At 34.4% G+C, this 22,579-nt stretch overlaps 1 protein-coding gene across 7 annotated transcripts in view; it reads left to right on the top strand.

Moving 5' to 3' along the window:
- The window catches only part of SRFBP1 (serum response factor binding protein 1), a 59,340-nt gene that overhangs the window by 13,985 nt on the left and 22,776 nt on the right, over positions 1-22,579 (top strand). For 6 of the 7 annotated variants that reach the window (XM_037739731.1, XM_037739730.1, XM_017531862.2 and 3 more), the window contains one exon: positions 21,118-21,189. The exons of the other annotated variant lie outside the window; for it this stretch is intronic. In XM_037739731.1, the coding sequence (XP_037595659.1) occupies positions 21,118-21,189 (72 nt within the window). The remainder of the gene's footprint in view (positions 1-21,117; positions 21,190-22,579) is intronic. 7 annotated transcript variants of the gene reach the window in all.

Here is a 22,579-nt window from a genome sequence, read left to right as displayed (position 1 = left end):
TAACTTCTTTTCTAATACTGTTTAAAAACTGGAATAAACAAATTTATACACACACGCGCGCGCGCGCACACACACACAAACACTACATTCTTTCCATGGTTTATTGAATATAACAAACTTGTGTGCAGTGTATGAAGAGTTTGCAAACAAAAGATACACAATCTATAGAATACTTCTCTTTTGTAAATTTTGATAATGAATTTGATTAATTAGAAAAGTTGTCATTTTTTATCTAAATGTAAAGCCTGTTTTCTGTTTCTGTTTTTGAATCTCATCAGCAAAGGGAGATCTTTGAGATTCAGTGAGAAAGTTTGTAGGTTTACAAGATTACTACATCACTGCCATGGTTTGGTTTGGTTTGGTTTGATTTGTGTTCTGTTTTTCCCTGTGATCATATAAGCTCACTATGGAATTGTTGCACTATAGAAAGCCAAATTCGTAGCCTATGTATTTCTGGAATTCATAAAATTCATAGTATGTATATGTCTTGAGTTTGTGGTAGGAGTTAGGGTATGCTGGGTTGGCTGCTCTGACTTCAACTTCTTTTGTAATGCCTTTTAAAAACTGGAATAAATTTAAATATAGAAAGAGTACTAGAATAAAAAGAGTACTAGAAAGGCTATATATTTGCTTTCTTTAGGTGTCAAATTTCATTCCTCATTTATGGTTCTTTTACAAATTTTGTCGTCTTTTCTAAATGAAGCAAATACCTAACAGCATTTTTCTTAACTAAAAAGTCGTTTGTAATTTTCTTAGGAAATGGTTATTACCTAATTGGGAGTATCAAAGAAATCATGACAAAACAAACTCTCAGTCTCAAATTTGGAGAATAAAACCACTACTTATTTATTTTCCCAGAGAAATTTTTTCCTTGGCTCAGATACCACTGCATTTTTATAGTCTTATTGATGACATACTGTCCTATTCTTGCTTTCTATAATGATAGGGTGTTTTGTTGCAGGATGACTTCTTTGTGAAGAAAACCTGAGTATTTTTAGAAATGGGAGTTTGTTTTTTTCTGGCCAACCAAGAAAAAAAATTGGCCTGATCTTTATGATACTATAAAATCATAGGTTCTAATTTTATAGACTATGGTGTATGAAACCCAAGTCTTTGCTGCCTTTTTAATAGTGTCCATACTTTTAACTTTGATATTAGTATAAATACTGGCTTCTAAAACAGTTTCTTTTTCTTTGAAAGTTAAAGTTAAATTAACTTACCAACATTTACAGATCAGTAAGTTACAGCTGGAGAAGGAAATGGTAAAATGCAAGCATATATTGAAATTACTCAAAATGTGCAACAAATCTCTTACTCGATAATAATGGTAATAACTAGCTTTTGCTGAGCATTTACTATGTGCCTGGCAGTATATTATGTGTTTTATATTTACTGTCTCACTAGGTAGATATCATTTTTATTCCTATCTTACAGAATATGAAACCCAAGCTTAGAGAAATAAAGCAGCTTATAACTGACTATAAAGCTAATTATGTTATCCACTTTAGTTTACTGCTTCAGTAAGTTGTGAACATCCTATGATATATCCAGACTCACTTTCCTAGATATTGGAGGAGATAATTTAATAAACATGAAATTTGCCATCTAGGGAAAAGAAGGGCCCAAAGATGTGCAACATATTTTCAGATCCTTTAATTTTTCACAGCTAAATATATTACAGTAACCTATATTTGCATTCTTTTTTTTTTTTTTTTGAGAGAGTTTTGCCTCTGGAGTTCAGTCACTGTGAAGTCTTGCTCACTGCAACTTGTGCTTCCTAGATTAAAACAATTCTGCCACAGCCTCCTGAGTAGTTGGGACTACAGGCAGCTGCCACCACACCCAGCACTTTCGTGTTTTTAGTAGAGATGTGGTTTTGCCATGTTGCCCAGGCTGGTCTCAAACACCTGACCTCAGGTGATCCACCCACCTCAGCCTCCCAAAGTGCTGGGAATACTGGTGTGAACCACCACGCCCAGCCTATCTGTATTCTTTTTTAATCTCTTCCTCTCTAAGGTTGTTACTTCTTCCTACGTTAAATATTCTTTAAAATGAGAATTTTTGTATTCTTTGAGACCTTGTTCTGCCTGCTACCTCTTACTTCTCCTCTAGTTTAAAATTCTTTCTCCTTTTGTTTTATTCTTCCCCTAGTTTTACATTCTGAAATCTATTATTAAAACCATCCGGCCAGGCAAACTGGCTTAAGCCTGTAATCCCAGAACTTTGGGAGGCTGAGGTGGGTGGATCACGAGGTCAGAAGTTCAAGACCAGACTGGCCAAGATGGTGAAAGCCCATCTCTACTAAAAACACAAATATTAGTCGGGCATGGTGGCAGGTACCTGTAATCCCAGCTACTCGGGAGGCTAAGGCAGGAGAATTGCTTGAACCAAGGCAGCAGAGGTTGCAGTGAGCCAAAATCACGCCACGCCACTACAGACTGGATGATAGAGAGTCTTAAAGAAAAATAATCCTTTGAATTTATAATCAGCAGTTAGGACCACTTTGTTTCAGGCTTCTGCACAGCTGAAGCCAGAAACAAAGTGATCAGAAGACATGTTCGGAAGTATTCTAGGCTGCATACACCCCTTAGATTAGAGGTTTATCATCATATATATTCATATACTGTTTAGAATTTTGTGTTATGTCTGGTTTTATATGCTTTTTTGAAAGTTATTAAGCTTTTTTCCTGTAGTTTCACATACTGTGATTTTGGTAAGCTTTCTTCCTGTGAATGCTAAAACAAGTTTCTCCATAGGGTAAAAGATACTTTATTATAGCCTGTGAGTACACTGTACTGTGTTAATTAGCTATGTCAATGTAACATTTTGTTCATTTATTCTATTAAAGTAGTTGTATTAAAAGTATCTTTAATCTTACACTATAATTATTTCTGACAGTTTTATTTGTGAGCCAGTACAAATAATCATGTTATCAAATCAGATTCAACCTGTTAGATATCTTACCTAGAATCAGCTTTACTAATAACTGTAAGAATGCAAGTAGTCAAATGGAACAGGTGAAGTAAGGAGAGTAATCTGGGACTCTTATGTAATTCCACAGGTCCTTCCTTTGCCCATCAGACATGTACTTTCCAGCCCAGAGTCTCCAAATGAGGAAGTCTGGTTATTACCTCATATCAGGGACATTTACATTTTGAAACTTCTCCATTTAATATCCCAAGGTTATGTAGCTTGCATGATATTCTCCATTGTGCCAGGTTTCATAAACCCATAGATTTTGGATTTGTTTATTGTAAGCATTATTAGCAAGGGACAGCCTACTAAGAGCATTCTTCAGATAAGGACCTTCCTCCTAACAAAAACTCATTATCTCGTCTACCAGAGGGACCACTTATCAGCATATTAACAGGAAAACTAAACTGGATCACCTCCCTTTCCTAGAGTTTCCTCCTGGTTAAGGAAGTGAATAGATCCCAAGATAGCTACTTTAATTCTTCCCTCCCTGATGTGTAATAATCTTTCTTTTAGCTTTCTTTTTCTTTTGTGTTTCATAATCTTTAATAATACTGTATGTATACTTTTCCTTCCAACTTTTTAAAAAATATTTCAAACCTATAGAAAATTGTAATACTACAATATAATAATAATGCATTGTATCACTATTGTTATAATATCCACTATTCTATTACATATACCCATGTTTGTTCCTTTACTATCATTGCTGAGTTCCAGCACTTAAGTGCCATATGCCAGATTTCCCCATTGTAAAGGTATCTTCTGTTTACAGTTACTAAGTAATCTGTGAAATGATACTGTGAGATTATGTGAATATCCTGTAGTCTTTCTTTTTTTTTCCCCCATTTATTTTATTGCATTTTAGGTTTTGGGGTACATGTGAAGAACATGCAAAATTGTTGCATAGGTACACACGTGGCAGTGTGATTTGCTGCCTTCCTCCCCATCACCTACATCTGGCATTTCTCCCCTTGCTATCTCTCCAGCTCCCCACCCCCTACCATCCCTCCCCTATTTCCCCCCAACTGACCTCAGTGTGTAGTGCTCCCCTCCCTGTGTCCATGTGTTCTCATTGTTCAACACCCGCCTATGAGTGAGAACAGTGATTAATGTTCTGTGGCTGAATCAATTAAAACTTCTTTATTGTTTCTGTTTCTCTGCTGCGATAGTTTATTTCTCTGAAAATATTTTCATTCTTTGAGAGGAATTTTTTTGAACACCATCAAGGATAGTGATAATAGCCATTTTTGCTTATGGAGAAGAAAAAATGTTCTGTTTTCTTTCCTGTTCATATGCTGGGTAATTTTGGACTGTACCCTGGATATTATAAACTTCCACAGATTCTGGATTTGGTTATTTTTCTCAAATAAGTGGCTGTTTTAATAAATTTTCTTGACTAGGTTTTAACTTCAAACTATGTTTCTTAGACAGCAGTTCCAGTCTCAGTTTAGATCTTTTGTCTTTCAGTAAGATGCTTTGAATCTGCTACTTCATTTTTTCAGTGATAGCTCTGGCACTGCTCCTAAACCATGCTGATTGCAGTTGCCCTTAGGCTGAACCTTGAAGAAATGGTAACTTACTTGTACTGATTAACTTTCCATTTTCTTTCTTCCAAGTAAGCTTGGTGGACTCTCCATCAGAGTCTGTTTCCATATTCTCAGATAGGGCTTTTTGGTAGTATATCCATGATTAATCATGTTATGTTAGTCTGAGGGCCTCAAGACACACTAAAATTTTGATTTTAGGGAGATAAAGAAGAATAAGTAAAAGAGTCTGAAAAAGATAGCCAGTGAAGGAGAAAAAGAACCAAGAGTAGGAAACTTTGTGAAGAATCTCTTTCAAGAAGGAAATGATGAATTAGGTGTTTTTAAAATGACCACATTTATTTTCAGAGTATAAGCACATTTACTACATCATGGTTATTGATGAATTTGCTTTCATTTTCACCCATTGTTTGCTTTTCTTTCACTGTAGTTATTACTAATATCTTTTCTGGTGGATGCTTGATTAAGTGGATAATTTTTATCATGAATGATTTGGAAGATTGAACTCTGAAATTTAATGGTTATTGTGCTTAGGTGAATCAGAAATATCTCTGTTGTTGGAGAGGATGTGAATACATGGACAGGCAGTCTTATTTGTTGTTGTGGGCACTAAAAGTAATACATCCTTTTGAGAAACACATTTGGCAACATGTATTAAAATTATTGGTTAAGCATTTCCACTTTAAAAAATATATTCTGCAAAATACTTGTCATTTCAGTTTTGTTTTGTTTTGTTTTTTAATGAATTTTTACTCTTGTTGCCCCGACCGGGGTGCAATGGCTCCACCTTGGCTCACTGCAACCTCCGTCTCCCAAGTTCAAGCAATTCTCTTGCCTCAGCCTCCCCAGTAGCTGGGACTACAGGCGTCCACCACCACACCCTGTTAATTTTTATGTTTTTTGTAGAGATGGCGTTTCACCATGTTGACCAGGCTGGTCTAGAACTTCTGACCTTAGGAGATCCACCTGCCTTAGCCCCCAGCAAAGTGCTGGGATTACAGGTGTGAGCCACTGCGCCCAGCCTCAGGTTTTTATTATTACTCACTTGGATATTGTCTTAGTCCATTTAGTGTTATTAGAGCAGAATACCTGAGACTAAGTAATTTATTTATAAAAGAGTTTTCATTGGTTCATGGTTCTGGAGGCTGGGAAATCCAAGAAACCTGACGCCAGCATCTGCTCAGCTCCATCATGCATCATCACAACATGGAGAAGCAGAAGGGAACGGATGCTTGCAAAGACAGACCAAACACAAGGAGGAGACCCACTTTTACCAGCCTGTTCTGGCAGCAACTGATTCATTTTAGCTAGAGTGAGAAAGTACATCCAAGAGACTGCATTAATTCCTTCATGAGGGAAGATACCTCATGACCCAAATAAATCTTAAAGGCCTCACCACCTTTTGATACCATTACATTAGTAACCAAACCTCAACCTGGGTTTTTTTGGGGGGAAAAACACATTCAAATCATAACAGACTCCCTGCCTCTGGCCTCACCTCCTTCAAGTCCTGTTCTGCACTCTAACCAATGACCTTTCTAAAATGCTTATCTAATTGGACTTCCCTGCATGGTATACAAGATCCTTGTGATCTGTACTCTAACTACCCCTCTGTTGCTTCTGTATCTTCCACTTACCATGTACCTTTTTTATTTTTGTACCAGCTAAACTGAATCCCAAACATGGCAATTTCATGCCTCCTTGCCTACATCAGGTTTTTTAAACATAGCATCTGTCCCACCTGAACAAACACTTACTCTTCCCTCAACACCTAATTCTTATGTAAGTAGTTCTAGGAAACTTTCCCTGGCACTTCTGCTCTATCCCCAGAAGAATTACTTACCACCTATTCTAACAGGCCCTTTTACTTTGTGTGTATTTCTGTTGTTGTATGGTACAGCAGTCTGGTTTCGTTGCCATTCCTGCTGCTTAGAGAGAATTTCTTAAGGAAAGGGGTTATTTTGATTTGCATTTCTCTAATGACCAGTGATGATGAGCATTTTTTCATATGTTTGTTGGCCACATACATGTCTTCTTTTGAAAAGTGTCTGTTCATATCCTTTGCCCACTTTTTGATGGGGTTGTTTTTTTCTTACAAATCTGCTTTAGTTCTTTGTAGATTCTGGATATTAGCCCTTTGTCAGATGAGTAGCTTGCGAAAACTTTTTCTCATTATTTTGGGTGCTGGTTCACTCTAATGATTGTTTCTTTTGCTGTTCAGAAACTCTTAAGTTTAATTAGATCCCATTTGTCTATTTTGGCTTTTGTTGCCATTGCTTGATGTGGAGAAATAGGAAACTAATTCAACTTACACTGTTGGTGGGTGTGTAAATTAGTTCAACTATTGTGGAAGACAATGTGGTGATTCCTCAAGGATCTGGAAATAGAAATTCCATTTGACCCAGCAATCCCGTTACTGGGTATATACCCAAAAGATTATAAATTGTTCTATTATAAAGACACATGCACATGTATGTTCATTATGGCCCTGTTTACAGTAGCAAAGACCTGGAACCAACCTAAATGCACATCAGTGGTAGACTAGGTAAAGAAAATGTGGCACATATATACCGTGGAATACTATGCAGCCATAAAAAAGGATGAGTTCATGACCTTTGCAGGGACATGGATGAATCTGAAAACCATCATTCTCAGCAAACTGACAAAATAACAAAAAACCAAACACCACATGTTCTCACTCATAGGTGGGTGTTGAACAGTGAGAACACATGGACACAGGGAGGGGAACATCACACACTGTGGTCTGTTGGGGAGTGGGGGACTGGGAGAGTGATAGCAGGGGGTGGGGAGGTTGAAGAGGGATAACATTGGGAGAAATGCTTGGTGTAGTGATGTGGGGATGGAGGCAGCAAACCATCAGGGCATTTATGTACCTATGCAACATTCCTGCAAGTTCTGCACATGTATCCCAGAACTTAAGGTATAATTTAAAAAAAAAAAAAAAAGAATACCATCTGTGACAAAATTTAAACATGCTTTGTAAAACACATTTTTCATCCTTCAAAAAATTTCAACAAATTCATTTCATGCAAATAATAAAAATATTTCAAAAGTAGTGATATTTTCTGAGGCTGTATTTCTTAAGTCAAAGTGTAATATAGAATACTTAATAAATTACATATTGAAATTATCTGCATCCTATATAAATATATTTTAATTAAATAAACCATCCAGTTTTGTTGCTGTGCGAAATAACGAAATACTTAGCAGATCCTGGTTCAGATAAATTTTTTAAAAATGAAAACTAAGAATTTATGACCCCTTTCTAAAATATTTTGGTCTTTAATAAAAATATTGTTTCATATTTTTTAAAATGGGTTGTTTTATTCAATTAATCATTTCTCATACCTAGTAATAATGTGTCTGACACATAGTGAATGCTACTTAGCTAGCTGGCTAAGTGACTTCTAATGCAATTTTTTTTTAAATGTTGCCATGTTTACAATGTTGAGGTTGTTCTGAGTCTCTAAAAATAAATGGAATACTATGGAACTGTTACTAAGAAGAATCTGTAATCAGAGGATTTTGCTTTTTAAGTATCAGAAATAGAAGGAAAAAAAGTTCTTCATTTTATGCAGTCACCTTCACCAAAGCCCTAAGGCCGTATAACTTCAGATTTAACTTTTTAAAAGGCAGAACTTTTGTTTCTAAAAGGAAAGCAAGCAAGATGCCCTGATTTATTAACCTTCTGTACTTAACTGTGACCTTTGAAATTATAAACAGGAAATCATAGCGCTATTAAAAAAAATCAGTATATAATGCTCTCCTCACACTCATGAAACAGCATTTAGTAACAGATCATCATACTGAAATCCCAGTTTGCTTTCTGGCATGCAGTTTCGACAGCTTTAAATTACTATTTTGTATAGAACATATTTCTGAAATTCTTAACACTGTTGCAATTTTAATATATAGCAGTCATGCTTTTCATTGTAGGTTGTGTTTAAGTTCATGATGGCCTTAAAATATTCTTGTCTTCTAAATAAGAACATATATGAAAAATAATAATAGTACACATCATCTATTTTTGAACCTGCTTCCTTCTATTTGAAAACAAAGGCCAAGTTGCAGGCCTTTGTTGGCAAAAGAGATGAAAAAGCTATTACTATTTACTGAGTCATAGTATACACTTAAGTTTTAAATAAAAAACTGATTCTGGAATTCTTCACCTAGATAAGCCCACTTCAGAGGCTACTGAGTATATAAACAAGATTCAGCAGTATGAAGGAAGAAAGCATTATAACATGGCGTTTGTTTAATGTTTTTCATTTATTTTTGTTCTGTTTTGATGTGATTTTTTTGTTTTGTAATTCTAGAAATTTGAACCTAAACCTTAGCCAAACATTTCCTAATAACTGCAAGTATGCAAAGCACTTTTAAACTATTAGTTCAAAAATTTTGGACAACCAATATTACTATGATAATTCCCGTATGAAATAATATGGTTCTTGAGAAAAGAGTTAAATATTACAACATATTTTGTTGGAAACACATAATGGGAGACAAGGGGCCCTGGAGAAAAGCAGCAATAAGATCAGTAAGTAACTGGTCTTACAAAATGGGATGTCCTTTTTTATTTTTCAACTGGATATCACCTTAATTTGGGGTTAAATGAAGACAAATTATTTTCAAACAATAAGCTTTTCTTCACAAGGCTAACCATTTTGTTAGAAGAGAATGTCCAGAATGAAAAAGTCTATCTGTTTGACTTATTTCTTAGTGTTCTATGTAGAATCTTCATAATTGCTGGGTGTCATTTTCTCTGCCTACCTCTTTGAACCTACCAAAAGTGAGTAATTTTATATCCCAGGAACAGTTTTGATGTTTTTATTTGGCATTAAAAAAATGTGATCATGTTTAATCACTTACATTAAACAAGCTATTCTGCCTTATTTTCTAAAAAGTATTTCCACCGTGAAAAATATGGCTGTATAGAAAAAAAAAAAAAAAAAAAAAAAAAAAAAAAAGTTTTTTGAGCTTCATTTGACTGCATTGTTTGCTAATGTTTATGTTTAATTAATATTTTTTGATCAGATGCAGATCATTGTACAATTGAATTATAAATGTTTTTTAAGCTTTTGTTCACTGAAAATATTATTTTTATATATTGATGAAAATATAGGTTAGAAATGCATTCAGTTTACTTTTTAGAATATAAAGATTCAACTTTTGACATGAAATTCAACTTGGAACTAAAGTGAGGCAGTACTATTTGTAGACATTTAGTAATTCTTTAACTGGCTGCCAGCAAAAACCTGACACTAGTAAAATTTCTTAGTAGTAAATTTACTTTGTTTTATTATATTGTTCTCCTGTTCAAGACCCTAAATTAGCTTCCTATTGTCTGCCAGGTGGGATCTAATTCCTCATGAGTATTAAAAGCATTTTCATCAGTTGACCCCTGTCTTTGTGCATAACTGTATTAACCTCATTTCTATCTACATAATACAGTCAACATTATATCCCCTACACATTGCAGATTCTTGTTTTTTAAGTTTCTACAGTTTTGTCTGATAACAAGGCAGGATTTTCCACCACATCACACATACTTTTGCAAAACCAGAATGCATCATTGTCACAGCTTTCACCAACCTCTGAAGTAGTGATTTTATTGGGAAAGATGGGGGATGTATGCATAAGGCTTTGTGCCTTAGGGCATGTGTCATAATGGATGGGAGTTTTGTGTGATTGAAGAAAGTCCTCCAGTAATTTGGTTATATTTGTATTGTTCCAACCAATTGCACTAAACAAATATTACCCTGCTTACTTAAGATTGTCCTGCTTACTTCATCTTCATATATACAGTACTTAGGTAATCCGTTTTTAAAAATCTATTATTAACACATTTTTCTTTTTGTTACTGTGACCAGTTAATAGCATGTTATTTCAAACATCAAACTCTGTTTGGATTGCCTTTTTACACAATGTTCTGCACATAGAAGGCTTTCCATGATATGTTTCAAATATTAGTGGGCACATCTTTAAATAGATTTTTAAGCGGTTAGAGCAATATATAATTTTTGTTTCACCTATTTGCTGTGGTGATTAGATAAAATATATAACATCAACATTCCTAGCAATAGTATAATTTAATTTTTAAGAATTTGAATTTCTGTAGTCTTTTAATTCATATAAATGCATAAATGAAATATTATTTATGATGACCATTGCCTTCGACACCATTTTGAAAAGTTATGCTAAAACTAATAATGACAGAGAGATCCAGAACAGAGGTATTTTACAGATCTGCTGTAACACACAATCCATTATCATTGTCCAGATTGCATTGTGACTTTAAACCAGAAGCTAAAGTAGTTCTCATTATTTCAGTTAGCACTGTAGGATTCAAAAGATGAAAGTTTTACCTAATATTTTTTAGTCTGGTACTTTGCCAGAAAGGTTCAAATACTTACTTATAATTTCATTTCAGAGCTGTCCTCATGACCATAACACTTTATTTTGGCTCAACAAAAATATAATATGTCTATACTTTGTGTGTCCCATATTTGGCTAGTTTATAAAAATATAGAAATTAATATGGTGCCTACCTTTGAGAAGCTTTAAGTCTAATGAGAAAAATGGAGAGAGCTTCACTGTGATGTGAAAGATGCTGACAGACACATTGGAGGAAGGGCACTTAGCACTGCTTGAGGATTCAAGGAAGTCTTTCTGTAATAGAAAGCTGAGTCTTCATGGTTGAGTGAAACTCTACAAACCTTGGGGTGAAAAACTTAAGTTTATATTGCTTCATTGTTTTGTTTTGGTGTTGGGTTTTTTTGTTTTTGTTTGTTTGTTTTACATTGTAAAGGGAGTATCTATAGAACCAAGGAATACAAAGCTTTTAGATTGTTTTATTAGTTTCTATGAATGAAGTCTGTATAAGGAAAGATAGTGATTTAAACTCAGATCTCAACATGATCAAGAGGAGACTGGTTTTTTAAATCTACGTAATAGAAAATAAAAAACTTGAATGAAAGACATAATTATGAAATCCACTCTCTGCCATGGTTCCTAAACAGGAGCATTGTTTACTGACATGTCTGGTTTATGTTATACCTAATATTGCGATAACTGAGATACTTAGTGTAACAATTTATAATACCTGACAAGTAAAAATAACTTCAGTATCCATTCTTTCAACAAGCATTTATTGAACATTTACCAAATGCCATGCACTTTTCTAGACACTTATGATATACCTGAGGAGAAGAGTAGACAAAGGTTCCTGATCTTTTGTAATTTATTTTTGTGGGGATTTGGGGGATCAGGGTAGACAATAAGTTAATTGTATAGCATGTTAGTAGATTATATACTGGGGAGGAAATAGAGCAGAGTAGGAAGGATTAGGAATGATGATGTGAAGTAGACACTTGAATATGTAAGTCAGGAGTTCAGAGAAATTATCTTGGCTACAGATGGAGATTTTGGGGAGATGTTCGCATATATATATGATATTTAAAATAATGAAACTGGTTGAAATTAATGAGGTATTATTAGATAATAGTAAAGGAAGGAGTACCAAGGACAGAGTCCTGGTCCATTCTTAAGTCAGAGAGAAGAGAACTAGCAAAAGAGACAAAGGAAAAATAACCAAGAATATGGGTCCAACGTAAGTCAAATGAAGCTAGTGTATCAAGAAGAAAGGAAGAATTAACTTAACAAAAATTGATAGGCCAAGAAGGGGAAAAGTCAGATGCTGCAGATATGTTGAGTATTGATTGGCTTTAGCAATGTGGAGATCAACATAGGTTTAAAATAATGGATTGAAGTGATTGGGACAAAAGCCAATGAAGTGAGTTGGAGAGAAAATAAAGAGCATTTGGAGATGACAAGTGTTCACAAGTATTATAATTAGGGTGACCATATAACCAAATTTCCCTGGGATTGTCCTGGTATTCACCATGTGGCCCAGCATGTTTATTAATAGCACCTTATTTTTATTCTCAAATGGGCCCTGGCCTGAACAACAAACATATGATCAATGTGGTTATGATTCACTGCTGTCAGTATTCTTTTTGACACCCAAATTTAGCCAGTGGTAGCCCCTTTAAGCCAACTTACTTAACTTTTTTTGAGACCCCAATTTGACCCCATTGTTCTTTTCTGGCATAGAAATAATCACAGGGTTTATACTTTCTTGCTTGATACCTGTAATCAGCCATTTCCCTAAGAAGTCCTGCTTCATTATTTGTGGTATTTAGAAATCAAAGCTTGAAACTTGGATAGTTTTTGATTGGAAGGAAAGGAGTGAGAAAGGTAGCCAGTTAGAAGGTATTCTAAAGATAAAATTTTAAAAAGCACACGTATTATAAAGATATTGAGGTAGAAAATTTATTCGGGTAATTCTGTGTAGAACTGAATGTAAAACATGGAAGTGTATTATAAAATTAGAGCAGTTAGAGCAGAAAGATACATTGAGGCCAAGTACTGAAAGTAGTTAAATACCAAACTGAAACTTTGACTTCATTTTGTATTCTGTATGGTGATGTAATGGGCCTTAGAGTTACTCATCATGGAGTCTGTAAAACCAGTTAGGCTATTATAATACATGCAATCCATAAAGAAGCCTTGAACCTAGAAGTAGGATAATGGTAGTACAATGGAGGGAACAGGTGCAACCAACAGTACCAAAGACAAAGCAGAAAGGGAGATGGGAGCATAGCAGAAGCATAGCGAAGGGACTGCAGTGTCGCATGACTCTGAGCTGTCTAACCCTAGCAGCAGGGGATTGAGATGCTTTGGTTTCTATAGAAAAGACAGGAATAGATGTAGAAGAAAACAGTGATGTTTTATTTGGAAAAAATCTATTGGCAATATGATGATAGAGCTTAACTTTATTGAAGTTTTATCTAGAACTGTATTTAAAAAGCAGAACAGTATTTAGGAAATAAGGTTTTTTCTTGTCACTCACTAAAAGGTAACCATAATGAAATTCTCAACTATAGAAAAGTATGAAGATTTTGGTATCTCTTACTCTCTCAGAAGCTATTTCAGATTTTTTATTTCAGAGAAATGCCTCATTTTCAAATAGACCAAATATCTAGAACCCAGACTTTTTTTTGGCATCTTCTAATTTTTTGTATTGGGAATTAATCTCTTAAACCTAAACATACTATTCCAGTTTTGATCACATTTTGGAAAATACAAACATGTTTTATATTTTATTAAGTTTAAAGCCTGACTGTGATGAGATTCTCTTGAAATTAAAAATGTAAACATGGTTACTGCCTCCAAGTTGCTTTTGTATTTACCCAATCTCGCTTCCCACAGCACAATACAGAATAGTTTGGTTACACAATGTATACTTTTCCCTACTTAACCAGAGGCAACACTACGTTGCTTATACAGTTATGAGTCACTATATTAGACTGCAAGTCCCTGCAGAGAAAAAAGGCAAGGTTGTAGCCAAATAACCAAAATTGGGATTACCTAATTTGATTTAATTTGATATTTTGTATAAAAGCAAAAAGTGGCATCTAGCACTGTGTGGAGTAAGAGAAGTGGAATAATTCTGATGGATCTGGTTATTAGGAGATGAATTCTTTAATGTTGAAAACATGAATAATACTAGTTTAACATAATTAGGAAGGAATTAAGACAATTTTTAATTGATCATCACTGACAACAGAATATAGCCACAAAGCAAAATACGGGGATTCTAGTTCTAGACCTGCTTTGGTTCTTTGAATGAGTTTCTTAAAGTTTATTGGGTCATGATTTCCTCTCCTCTAAAATGAATGGTTCAGGAGTCCCCACGACCACTATGAGGCTCGACAATTCTCTAGAAAGATTCCCAGGACTCATAAAAGGCCATTATACTCACGAAAAGTGTATTACTCTGCAAGGATACAGATTTAAATCAGCAAAAGGAAGAGTCATGTGGGGTGAAGTCCAGGGAAAAAATAGGCATAATTCTAGGTGGCATCTCTCAGTGGAGTCATATGGCCATGTTCCCAGCATAATTTAACATAATTTAAAGTGTTGTCAACCAGGAAAGCTCACCTGAGCCTAGGTTATGAGGGTTTCTATTGGGTATTAGTCATGTAAGCATGAACTGCCTCTATGACTAACCTCAGTTATTCAGACACCATCCACCCAAAGCAAAAACACATTCACCATAAATCACATTGTTAACATAAACTCTGATTAAGTTGGTACCATGTGGCCCACAGGCTCAGAGGTTATCTCCTGGGAGCTGGCCAATGGCCAGTCCTGATGACAGGCCTTTCTCAACTATGTACAGAGTTGGGCAACTTAAATTTTCTTTTTCCAAATTGAAATGTATCTAGGTATTTTTTCTCCTAACTTCATAATGTATAACTTTGACGTAAAATTTGCATATTACTATGTGGAATAATACATTATATTCTGCATTTGAAATTGCAGAATATTTAGATTATTTAGTTATATTCAATTTAGAAAAAAATCTAAATTCAAGAAAACTACATTTATCTCAAAAAAAGACATTGGAATTAGTTTTATATGAAGGAAAGCTAAGTGTTGCTGTCTGGTTAATCATTTTACTTAGCATTAACAACATACACTATGAAGAGTATGGTGTAAAATTATTATATAAGCACAAACTAGTTGTTTCTTTCACTTTTTTAAAAAAATTGTACTTTAGGTTCTGGGGTACATGTGCAGATCATGCAGGATTGTTGCATAGGTACATATATGGCAAGGTAGTTTGCTGCCTCCGTCCCCCCGCCACCTATATCTGGTATTTCTCTCCATGTTATCCTTCTCCAACCTCCCTACCCCCCACTGTCCCTCCCATACCCCTCCAAAAGACCCCAGTGTGTGATGCTCCCCTCCCTGTGTCCATGTGTTCTCATTGTTCAACACACACTTATGAGCGAGAACATGCAGTATTTGATTTTCTGTTCTTGTGTCAGTTTTCTGAGAATAATGGTTTCCAGATTCATCCATGTCTCTACAAAGGACACGAACTCGTCGTTTTTTATAGCTGCATATTCCATGGTATATATGTGTCACATTTCTTTGTCCAGTCTATCATTGATGTTTATTTAGGTTGGTTCCAGGTTTTTGCTATTGTAAACAGTGCCGCAATGAAAATACATGTGCATGTGTCTTTATAATAGAACAATTTATAATCCTTTGGGTATATACCCAGTAATGGGATTGCTGGGTCAAATGGAATTTCTATTTCTAGATCCTTGAGGAATTGCCACACTGTCTTCCACAAGGTTGAAGTAATTTATGCTCCCACCAACAGTGTAAAAATGTTCCCATTTCTCCACATCCTCTCCAGCATCTGTTGTCTCCAGATTTTTTAACGATCACCATTCTAACTGGCGTGAGATGGTATCTCAATGTGATTTTGATTTGTATTTCTCTAATAACCAATGAGCATTTTTTCATGTTTGTGGCCCTCATATATGTCTACTTTTGAAAAGTGTCCGTTCATATCCTTTGCTCACTTTTGAATGGGTTTGTTTGTTTTCTTGTAAATCTGTTTTAGTTCTTTGTGGCTTGTGGATACTAGCTCTTTGTCAGATGGGTAAATTGCAAAAATTTTTTCCCATTCTGTTGGTTGCCAGTTCACTCTAATGATTGCTTCTTTTGCTGTACAGAAGCTGTAAAGTTTAATTAGATCCTATTTGTCTATTTTGGCTTTTGTTACCATTGCTTTTGGTGTTTTAGTCATGAAGTCCTTGCCTATGCCTATGTTCTGAAGTTTTGCCTAGGTTTACTTCTAGGGTTTTTATGGTGTTAGGTCTTATGTTTAGATCTTTAATCCATCTGGAGTTAATTTTAGTGTAAGGTGTCAGGAAGGGGACTAGTTTCTGCTTTCTGCACATGGCTAGCCAGTTTTCCCAACACCATTCATTAAGCAGGGAATCCTTTCCCCATTGCTTGTTTTTGTCAAGTTTGTCAAAGATCAGATGGTTGTAGATGTGTGGCATTACTTCTGAGGCCTCTGTTCTGTTCCATTGGTCTATATCTCTGTTTTGGTACCAGTACCATGCTGTTTTAGTTGCTGTGGCCTTGTAGTATAGTTTGAAATCAGGTAAATCAGGTAGCATGATGCCTTCAGCTTTGCTCTTCACATCAGACTCTTAGGAGGATTCAGAAGAGCTGTGTGTGGAATTTTCTCTTATCTTTTAACAGGAATACTAACATGTAAGGTGCCATCTGTGCAGTTGTAATAGTACATCAAAAGGAGCCTTTTTCTCAGTCAGTACCTGATTTCTTCTGCATAAGAAGTACAGGAAGATAGGAATAACTTTATATCATTTATTGCAGTTTTTGTGTTATCTAAAAAAAGTCTGAGTTCCTCATTGTTTACTTAAAATAGTATCTGACAGGAGGGACAGTGAGGGGTAGGGAGGTTGGGGAGGGATAACGTGCGGAGAAATGCCAGAGATAGGTGACGGGGGAATGGATGCAGCAAATCACATTCCATGTATGTACCTGTGCAACAGTCCTGCATGTTCTGCACATGTATCCTAGAACCTAAAGTGAAAAAAATAGTGAAAAACCTAAAGTAAAAAAAAATAGTACCTGACAATTCCAGTTACAACACAGCTTTTCTATCTATCCGTATTTGCTAAACACAGTTTTTACATTTTTATATGGACCATGTTTTAGGACATAGTATTCCCTTTTAATGACACATACGGTTGTATTTAAAACTAAGGAAACAAGTTTGTCCAAAATACTGAAGTATAAATGTTATGAGACAAAAAGTTTAAGCCATCCAAATGCGTCTATATTTTACTTAAAGGTAAATATTTAATTATATTTGATTCTTGGAATTATTTATGGCATGTAGTGTTTGTCCTAATAATATGGTATAATGAATTATTTTATAATACGAAGATTGGTAGGAGATAGAAAATAGATTAATTTTCTAGTGCTGCTGTAACAAACGACAACAAATTTAGTGGCTTAAAACAACACAAATGTATTGTCTTACAGTGCCGAAGGTTAGAAGTCTTAACAGCAACAGGGCCGTATTATTTCTGTAGGCTTCAGCAGAGCTATATTCTCTCTGTAGGCTCTAGGAGAGAATTTTTCCTGCTTTTTCAGCTTCTAAAGGCCACCTGCATTCCTTAACTCATGGCATTTTTCGCCATCTTCAAAGCAAGCAGCATAGCATCTTCTCTTCCCTCTCTCTTTCTCTTCTTCCCCTTTCATCTTCCCCATTACCACCCCCCTTCTACTTTTTTTTTTCCCCCACATTTCCTTCTCTCTGACCTTTCTGCTACCCTCTTGTAAGGAAGCTCATGATTACATTTGGCTTACCTGGATAATCCAGGATAATAACCCTATCTCAAAATTGTTAATTATCTCAGCATAGTCCCTTCTGCCATGTAAAATAACACATTCATAGGCTATGGGGATTAAGACATGGACATCTTCCAGAAGCTATTCAGCCTAGCACACGATGTGTAATTAATCGTTGCTTAGGCTCTAAAAGTAGAGGTTATTGCAATCATACTTTGTGTTCGCATATCATACTACTAGAGCTACAAATGGTTTTCCCTTTCTTAATCAAATGTTTTCTACTTACTAGCCCATTTTAGAGGTATTATCTTCTTAAACTGCTCCTTTAGTTTTTATTACATGGATTTTTAAAATATCTTAAGTTTAATATCTACCACGTATCTGGGGCTTTGGGTTTCTGGGGGGAAAAAAAGAAAAAAAAAAAAAAACAGTGGATGAACTTTAAAAAAAATTTTCTGGCTTCTGCTATTGCTATGAGTAACAAACTGCCCTTTGTCTCTGACCCAGGAGTCTTGTGTCTTCTACCAACAACCACGATACTGTATTTGGCTAACTTGTTAGTTTGCAAATCTCAAATCCTTCACAGATTTTGACATTGGATATTGCTAATAATTAGTACAACAAATTCACAGCCTTAGTGGCAAACATATTTCTTTAAATATACCAACCTAATTAAATTCGTATCAACCTCATTTTCTATATATCTTTTAAATATATTTTATTTTGAACCTTCACATCATTTATGCTGTAATATTTCTGAAAAACCAGAGAAGTTACCAAAATTACCTTCTTGGATTGCTCGGTACCTCACATTTATATAAAAACATAAGTATATTTTTATTTCTGCTGAAAGGGTTATAATAACAGCTCATATAAGTCATGCTTCATTTTAAAACCTATGTTTTTCATATCTGGAAGATTCTAATAGTCTTGGTTAAGTGGTCATATGACATTATCACATACTATAAAATATAAGTTGATTTTGTGTTAGTTTTTCACCAATGATTTTGACATTGTAGAGATCTTTTGAATTTATCATAGAGGCAGTAAGCCAGAAAGATGATGATCTAATAAAGGTACTAGTTAATGTCAGTCTTTCTACCACCTTGTTACAGGACCTTGGACAAATCACATGATTTGAGTCTTACTTTTCAATTGTTAAATGAGGAACTGACAGAGGTAATTTAGGTTATTTTTAGTTGAGGAATTTAATTTAGTTACTTTCATTATTTTGTTTTTACCAGTACAGTTGTTTTAAGGCTAATAACCACTTTAATTGCTTTTCATACATTTTTATATGTAACATTTTCCTATTAATTGTTAGAAATTCTGATATATCTGTTTATATTTCCCCTTTCCCAAGTCTTGTTTAATTGAGGTGGTTTTATTTGTTTATTGTGTTAATTCCAGATGGGCCTTTTGGGTTTTTCCTTTATTGATTTGTTGATTTTCTGTAATCTTTTCATTGTGATCAGAGAGTGTTGCTTGTAATATTTTACTTGATTAAGCTTACTCTTATTATACTTTCTTTGACTTAATAGATGATAATTTTATGAATATTCCCATGTGTAGTTCAGAAGAAGATACAATTTGTATATTAGGATATAATATTCTAAATAAATTCATAAAAGGGATGACCTTATGTATGTTGTTAAGATCTTGTAATTTTGTTTTCCTATTTTGCTCTTTCTTGAACTGGGAGTTGTATGTCAGAGTCTCGAGTTAATAAATAGTATTTCTGTTTCCTTTATTTCCTGTAGTTTCTGCTTTATGTAATAGTTGTGTTTTATTTAACACATAGTCATAAATGTTATCTTCTTTGTCTTAATTTTGTTTTCTTTGCCTCAGTTTTATCTGAAACGCAGTCTCAACACCTGCTTTCTAATTTTTCCTGTTTGCCTGGTATATCTTTGAGCCTTTTCAAATAACTGTTTTCTTTGTGAGTCTTTATTATATACAGTATAGAGTTAGGTTTTGCTTTGTGATTCAGTTTGAAAACATTTTTCTTCTAATAGGCACATTAAACTAATTCACTCCACTATAGTCCTGATTTTTGCCTTCTACTCTATCATATTTTATATTCTAATTACTGAATATTCTATGTTGTATTTACTATTTATTTCTCCACTTAATGTGTCTTCTTTGCGATTTTCAAAAAAATTCTTTTAGTACTTGGAAAAGTCTGTATTTTCTTTCCATGGATGCCATTGTATTTATATGTCTTATATTGCGTGTACTTTTCCATTTTCTTATGTAATCTTTTATTTTCTACTGTGTCCATTTTGAACAGTATCCTTTATAACTCCTGTTTACCTGACCTATCTTATTTTTTCACTTATTCTTTATTTTCCCTTATCATTTCCCTTGTGCATAGTTGGAAGTTCCAACACATCTCTTAATAAAGTAGGCAGGAAAAAAACAGTAAAAATCTGAATAAGCTGAATAGCATCAACCAGTTTGACTTAGCATTTACAGACCACTGATCCCAACAGAATATATGCTGTCTTCAAGTGCACATGAAATATTTATCAAGATATGCCATACTCTGGACTATAACAAATACTACAACATTTAAAAGAATAGAAACCGTAAAATGTATGTTCATGAATCATAAAAGAATTAAATAAACAAAAAATAGCAAAAAGATACTGGGAAAACCTCTAACTGTTGGGAAATTAAGCAACACATTTTGAATTAAACCATGAGTCACAGAGGGTTTGAGGGAAATTTAAAACATTTTAAAATAAGAAAAAAAAAAGCATATCAAAATCTTATTCTTTCCCTGTCTCCTCTACTTTTTCTAGTTGTAATTTTTCCTGCTTAATCAAAACATATAAAACCTACCTACTGTTCTTTCTCCTATACCCTCCCCCACTTATTTTAGTCATAGCTCTACAAATAGATACAGTACTCAACATCAATTATTTCATTAAAGTTATCTCTTACTGGCTTCTAGAAGATTCCTCAGGAGAGGCACGTATATATATTTCCTGAATTCTTGCAGTTCAAAACTGTTTTTCTATACGTTAGATATTTGAAGAACTGCTTGAATGGGTATAAAATCCTGAGGTTATAGTTGTTTATATTGAGTTTCATGAGAATATTGCTTCTTACTTGCCTCGTATGTTGTTCTTAGGAAGATTAGCTCTTAAAATCATTTTGCTGTAGCTATTTTAGTAGCATGATAATATCTTACTATGGTGGAGTTAGTTCTTTTCTCAAAATTAAGATGTTATTTAATATTAAGTTTCTTAAGATATGGGAAGGAACTTAGTGGTAATTTAAAAATAGACAACTAAAATTAATTTGTTTTATTCTTTCACAGGAATTGAAACCTGATATAGTAACTAAATCTGCTCTTGGTGATGATATCAACTTTGAAGAAATCTGCAAAAAGGTATATCTGCAATGCATTGTATTTGTTTTATGAGAAGTTTCTCATTTATATTGCCTACTTTTTCTTTGAAGGGAAAACTCACCAAGGAGCCACACTGTTAGTTTCTAATTACTTTTCCTAGCTGAGCTCCATTACTGCCACCAAAACAATTTTGAATACTAATATTTAAATTTTGTATGACATTTCATGCCTTATATAAAAATTAGTCTGTAAATCTTACTGCTTAGAACTAAGATTCTTCATTATTTTCCAAATTTTTTTAATAAATATCTCATTAATCTGTATATTTACCTTTTGAAAGATGTTTTTTCACCCTCTTTTTACAAATGAGGAAACTGGAGCTCAAAAAGAATTAAATGAGGTGATTCAGAACACATCATTGGGCTGGGCATGGTGGCTTATCCTGTAATCTCAGCACTTTGGGAGGCCAAGGCAGGCAGATCACCTGAGGTCAGGAGTTCGAGACCAGCCTGACCAACATGGAGAAACCCCATCTCTACTAAAAATACAAAATTAGCTGGGTGTGATGACGCATCCCAGCTACTCAGGAGGCTGAGGCAAGAGAATCTATTGAACCCGGAGGTGGAGGTTGCAGTGAGTTGAGATCCGGTCATTGCACTCAGGCCTGGGCAACAAGAGCAGAACTCCTTCTCAAAAACAAAACAAAACAAAAAAAGGACACACCACTGTTAGGTGGCATCATCATTACATTTTTGTACATCTTTTGCCCTTTAGGTTTTCCACTCTTTGCTTCTTCCTAATTAATTCCCTTTTTAAATTTTTACCGACATTTCTCTACTTCAGAACAGATTTTGTATTATTTAATCGATTTTTCTATATTGCGTTTGTTTTTTACTCACATTGATTTTTGCTCTACTCCACATTCTCTCCATCTTCTTGATTTGTGTTTTTTTCTGGTTTCTTAATGTGGAAACTTAAATTACTGGTTTAGACTTTTTCTAATAAAAGCATTTAATGCTAATCATTTATCTCTAAGCAATAGTTTAGCCGCATCTCATACATTTTGATATGCTGTATTTTTTTTTCTTAGTTTAAAATGTTTTAAATTTCCATTGAACCCTCTGTAACCCATGGTTTCATTCGAAATGTGTTGCTTAATTTCCAAACAGCGGTTTTCCAGGTATGTTTTTGCTATTTTTTTGTTTGTTTATTTAATTCCTTTATGATCCATGAACGCACATTTTATGGTTTCTATTCTTTTAAATGTTCTAGTATTTGTTATAGTCTGGAGTATGGCATGTCTTGGTAAATATTTCATGTGCACTTGAAGACAGCATATATTTTGTTGGGATCAGTGGTCTGTTAAGTCAAATTCTTTGATGGTATTTAGATTATCCATATTTTTACTGGTTTTTTTTTTTTTTTTTTT

This window comes from Cebus imitator, unplaced genomic scaffold, assembly GCF_001604975.1.
Source record: "Cebus imitator isolate Cc_AM_T3 unplaced genomic scaffold, Cebus_imitator-1.0 Scaffold74, whole genome shotgun sequence".
Classification (NCBI taxonomy): domain Eukaryota; kingdom Metazoa; phylum Chordata; class Mammalia; order Primates; family Cebidae; genus Cebus; species Cebus imitator.
The sequence above is the reverse complement of the archived record's forward strand: the minus strand, read 5'-3'. Positions and strand labels throughout refer to the sequence as shown.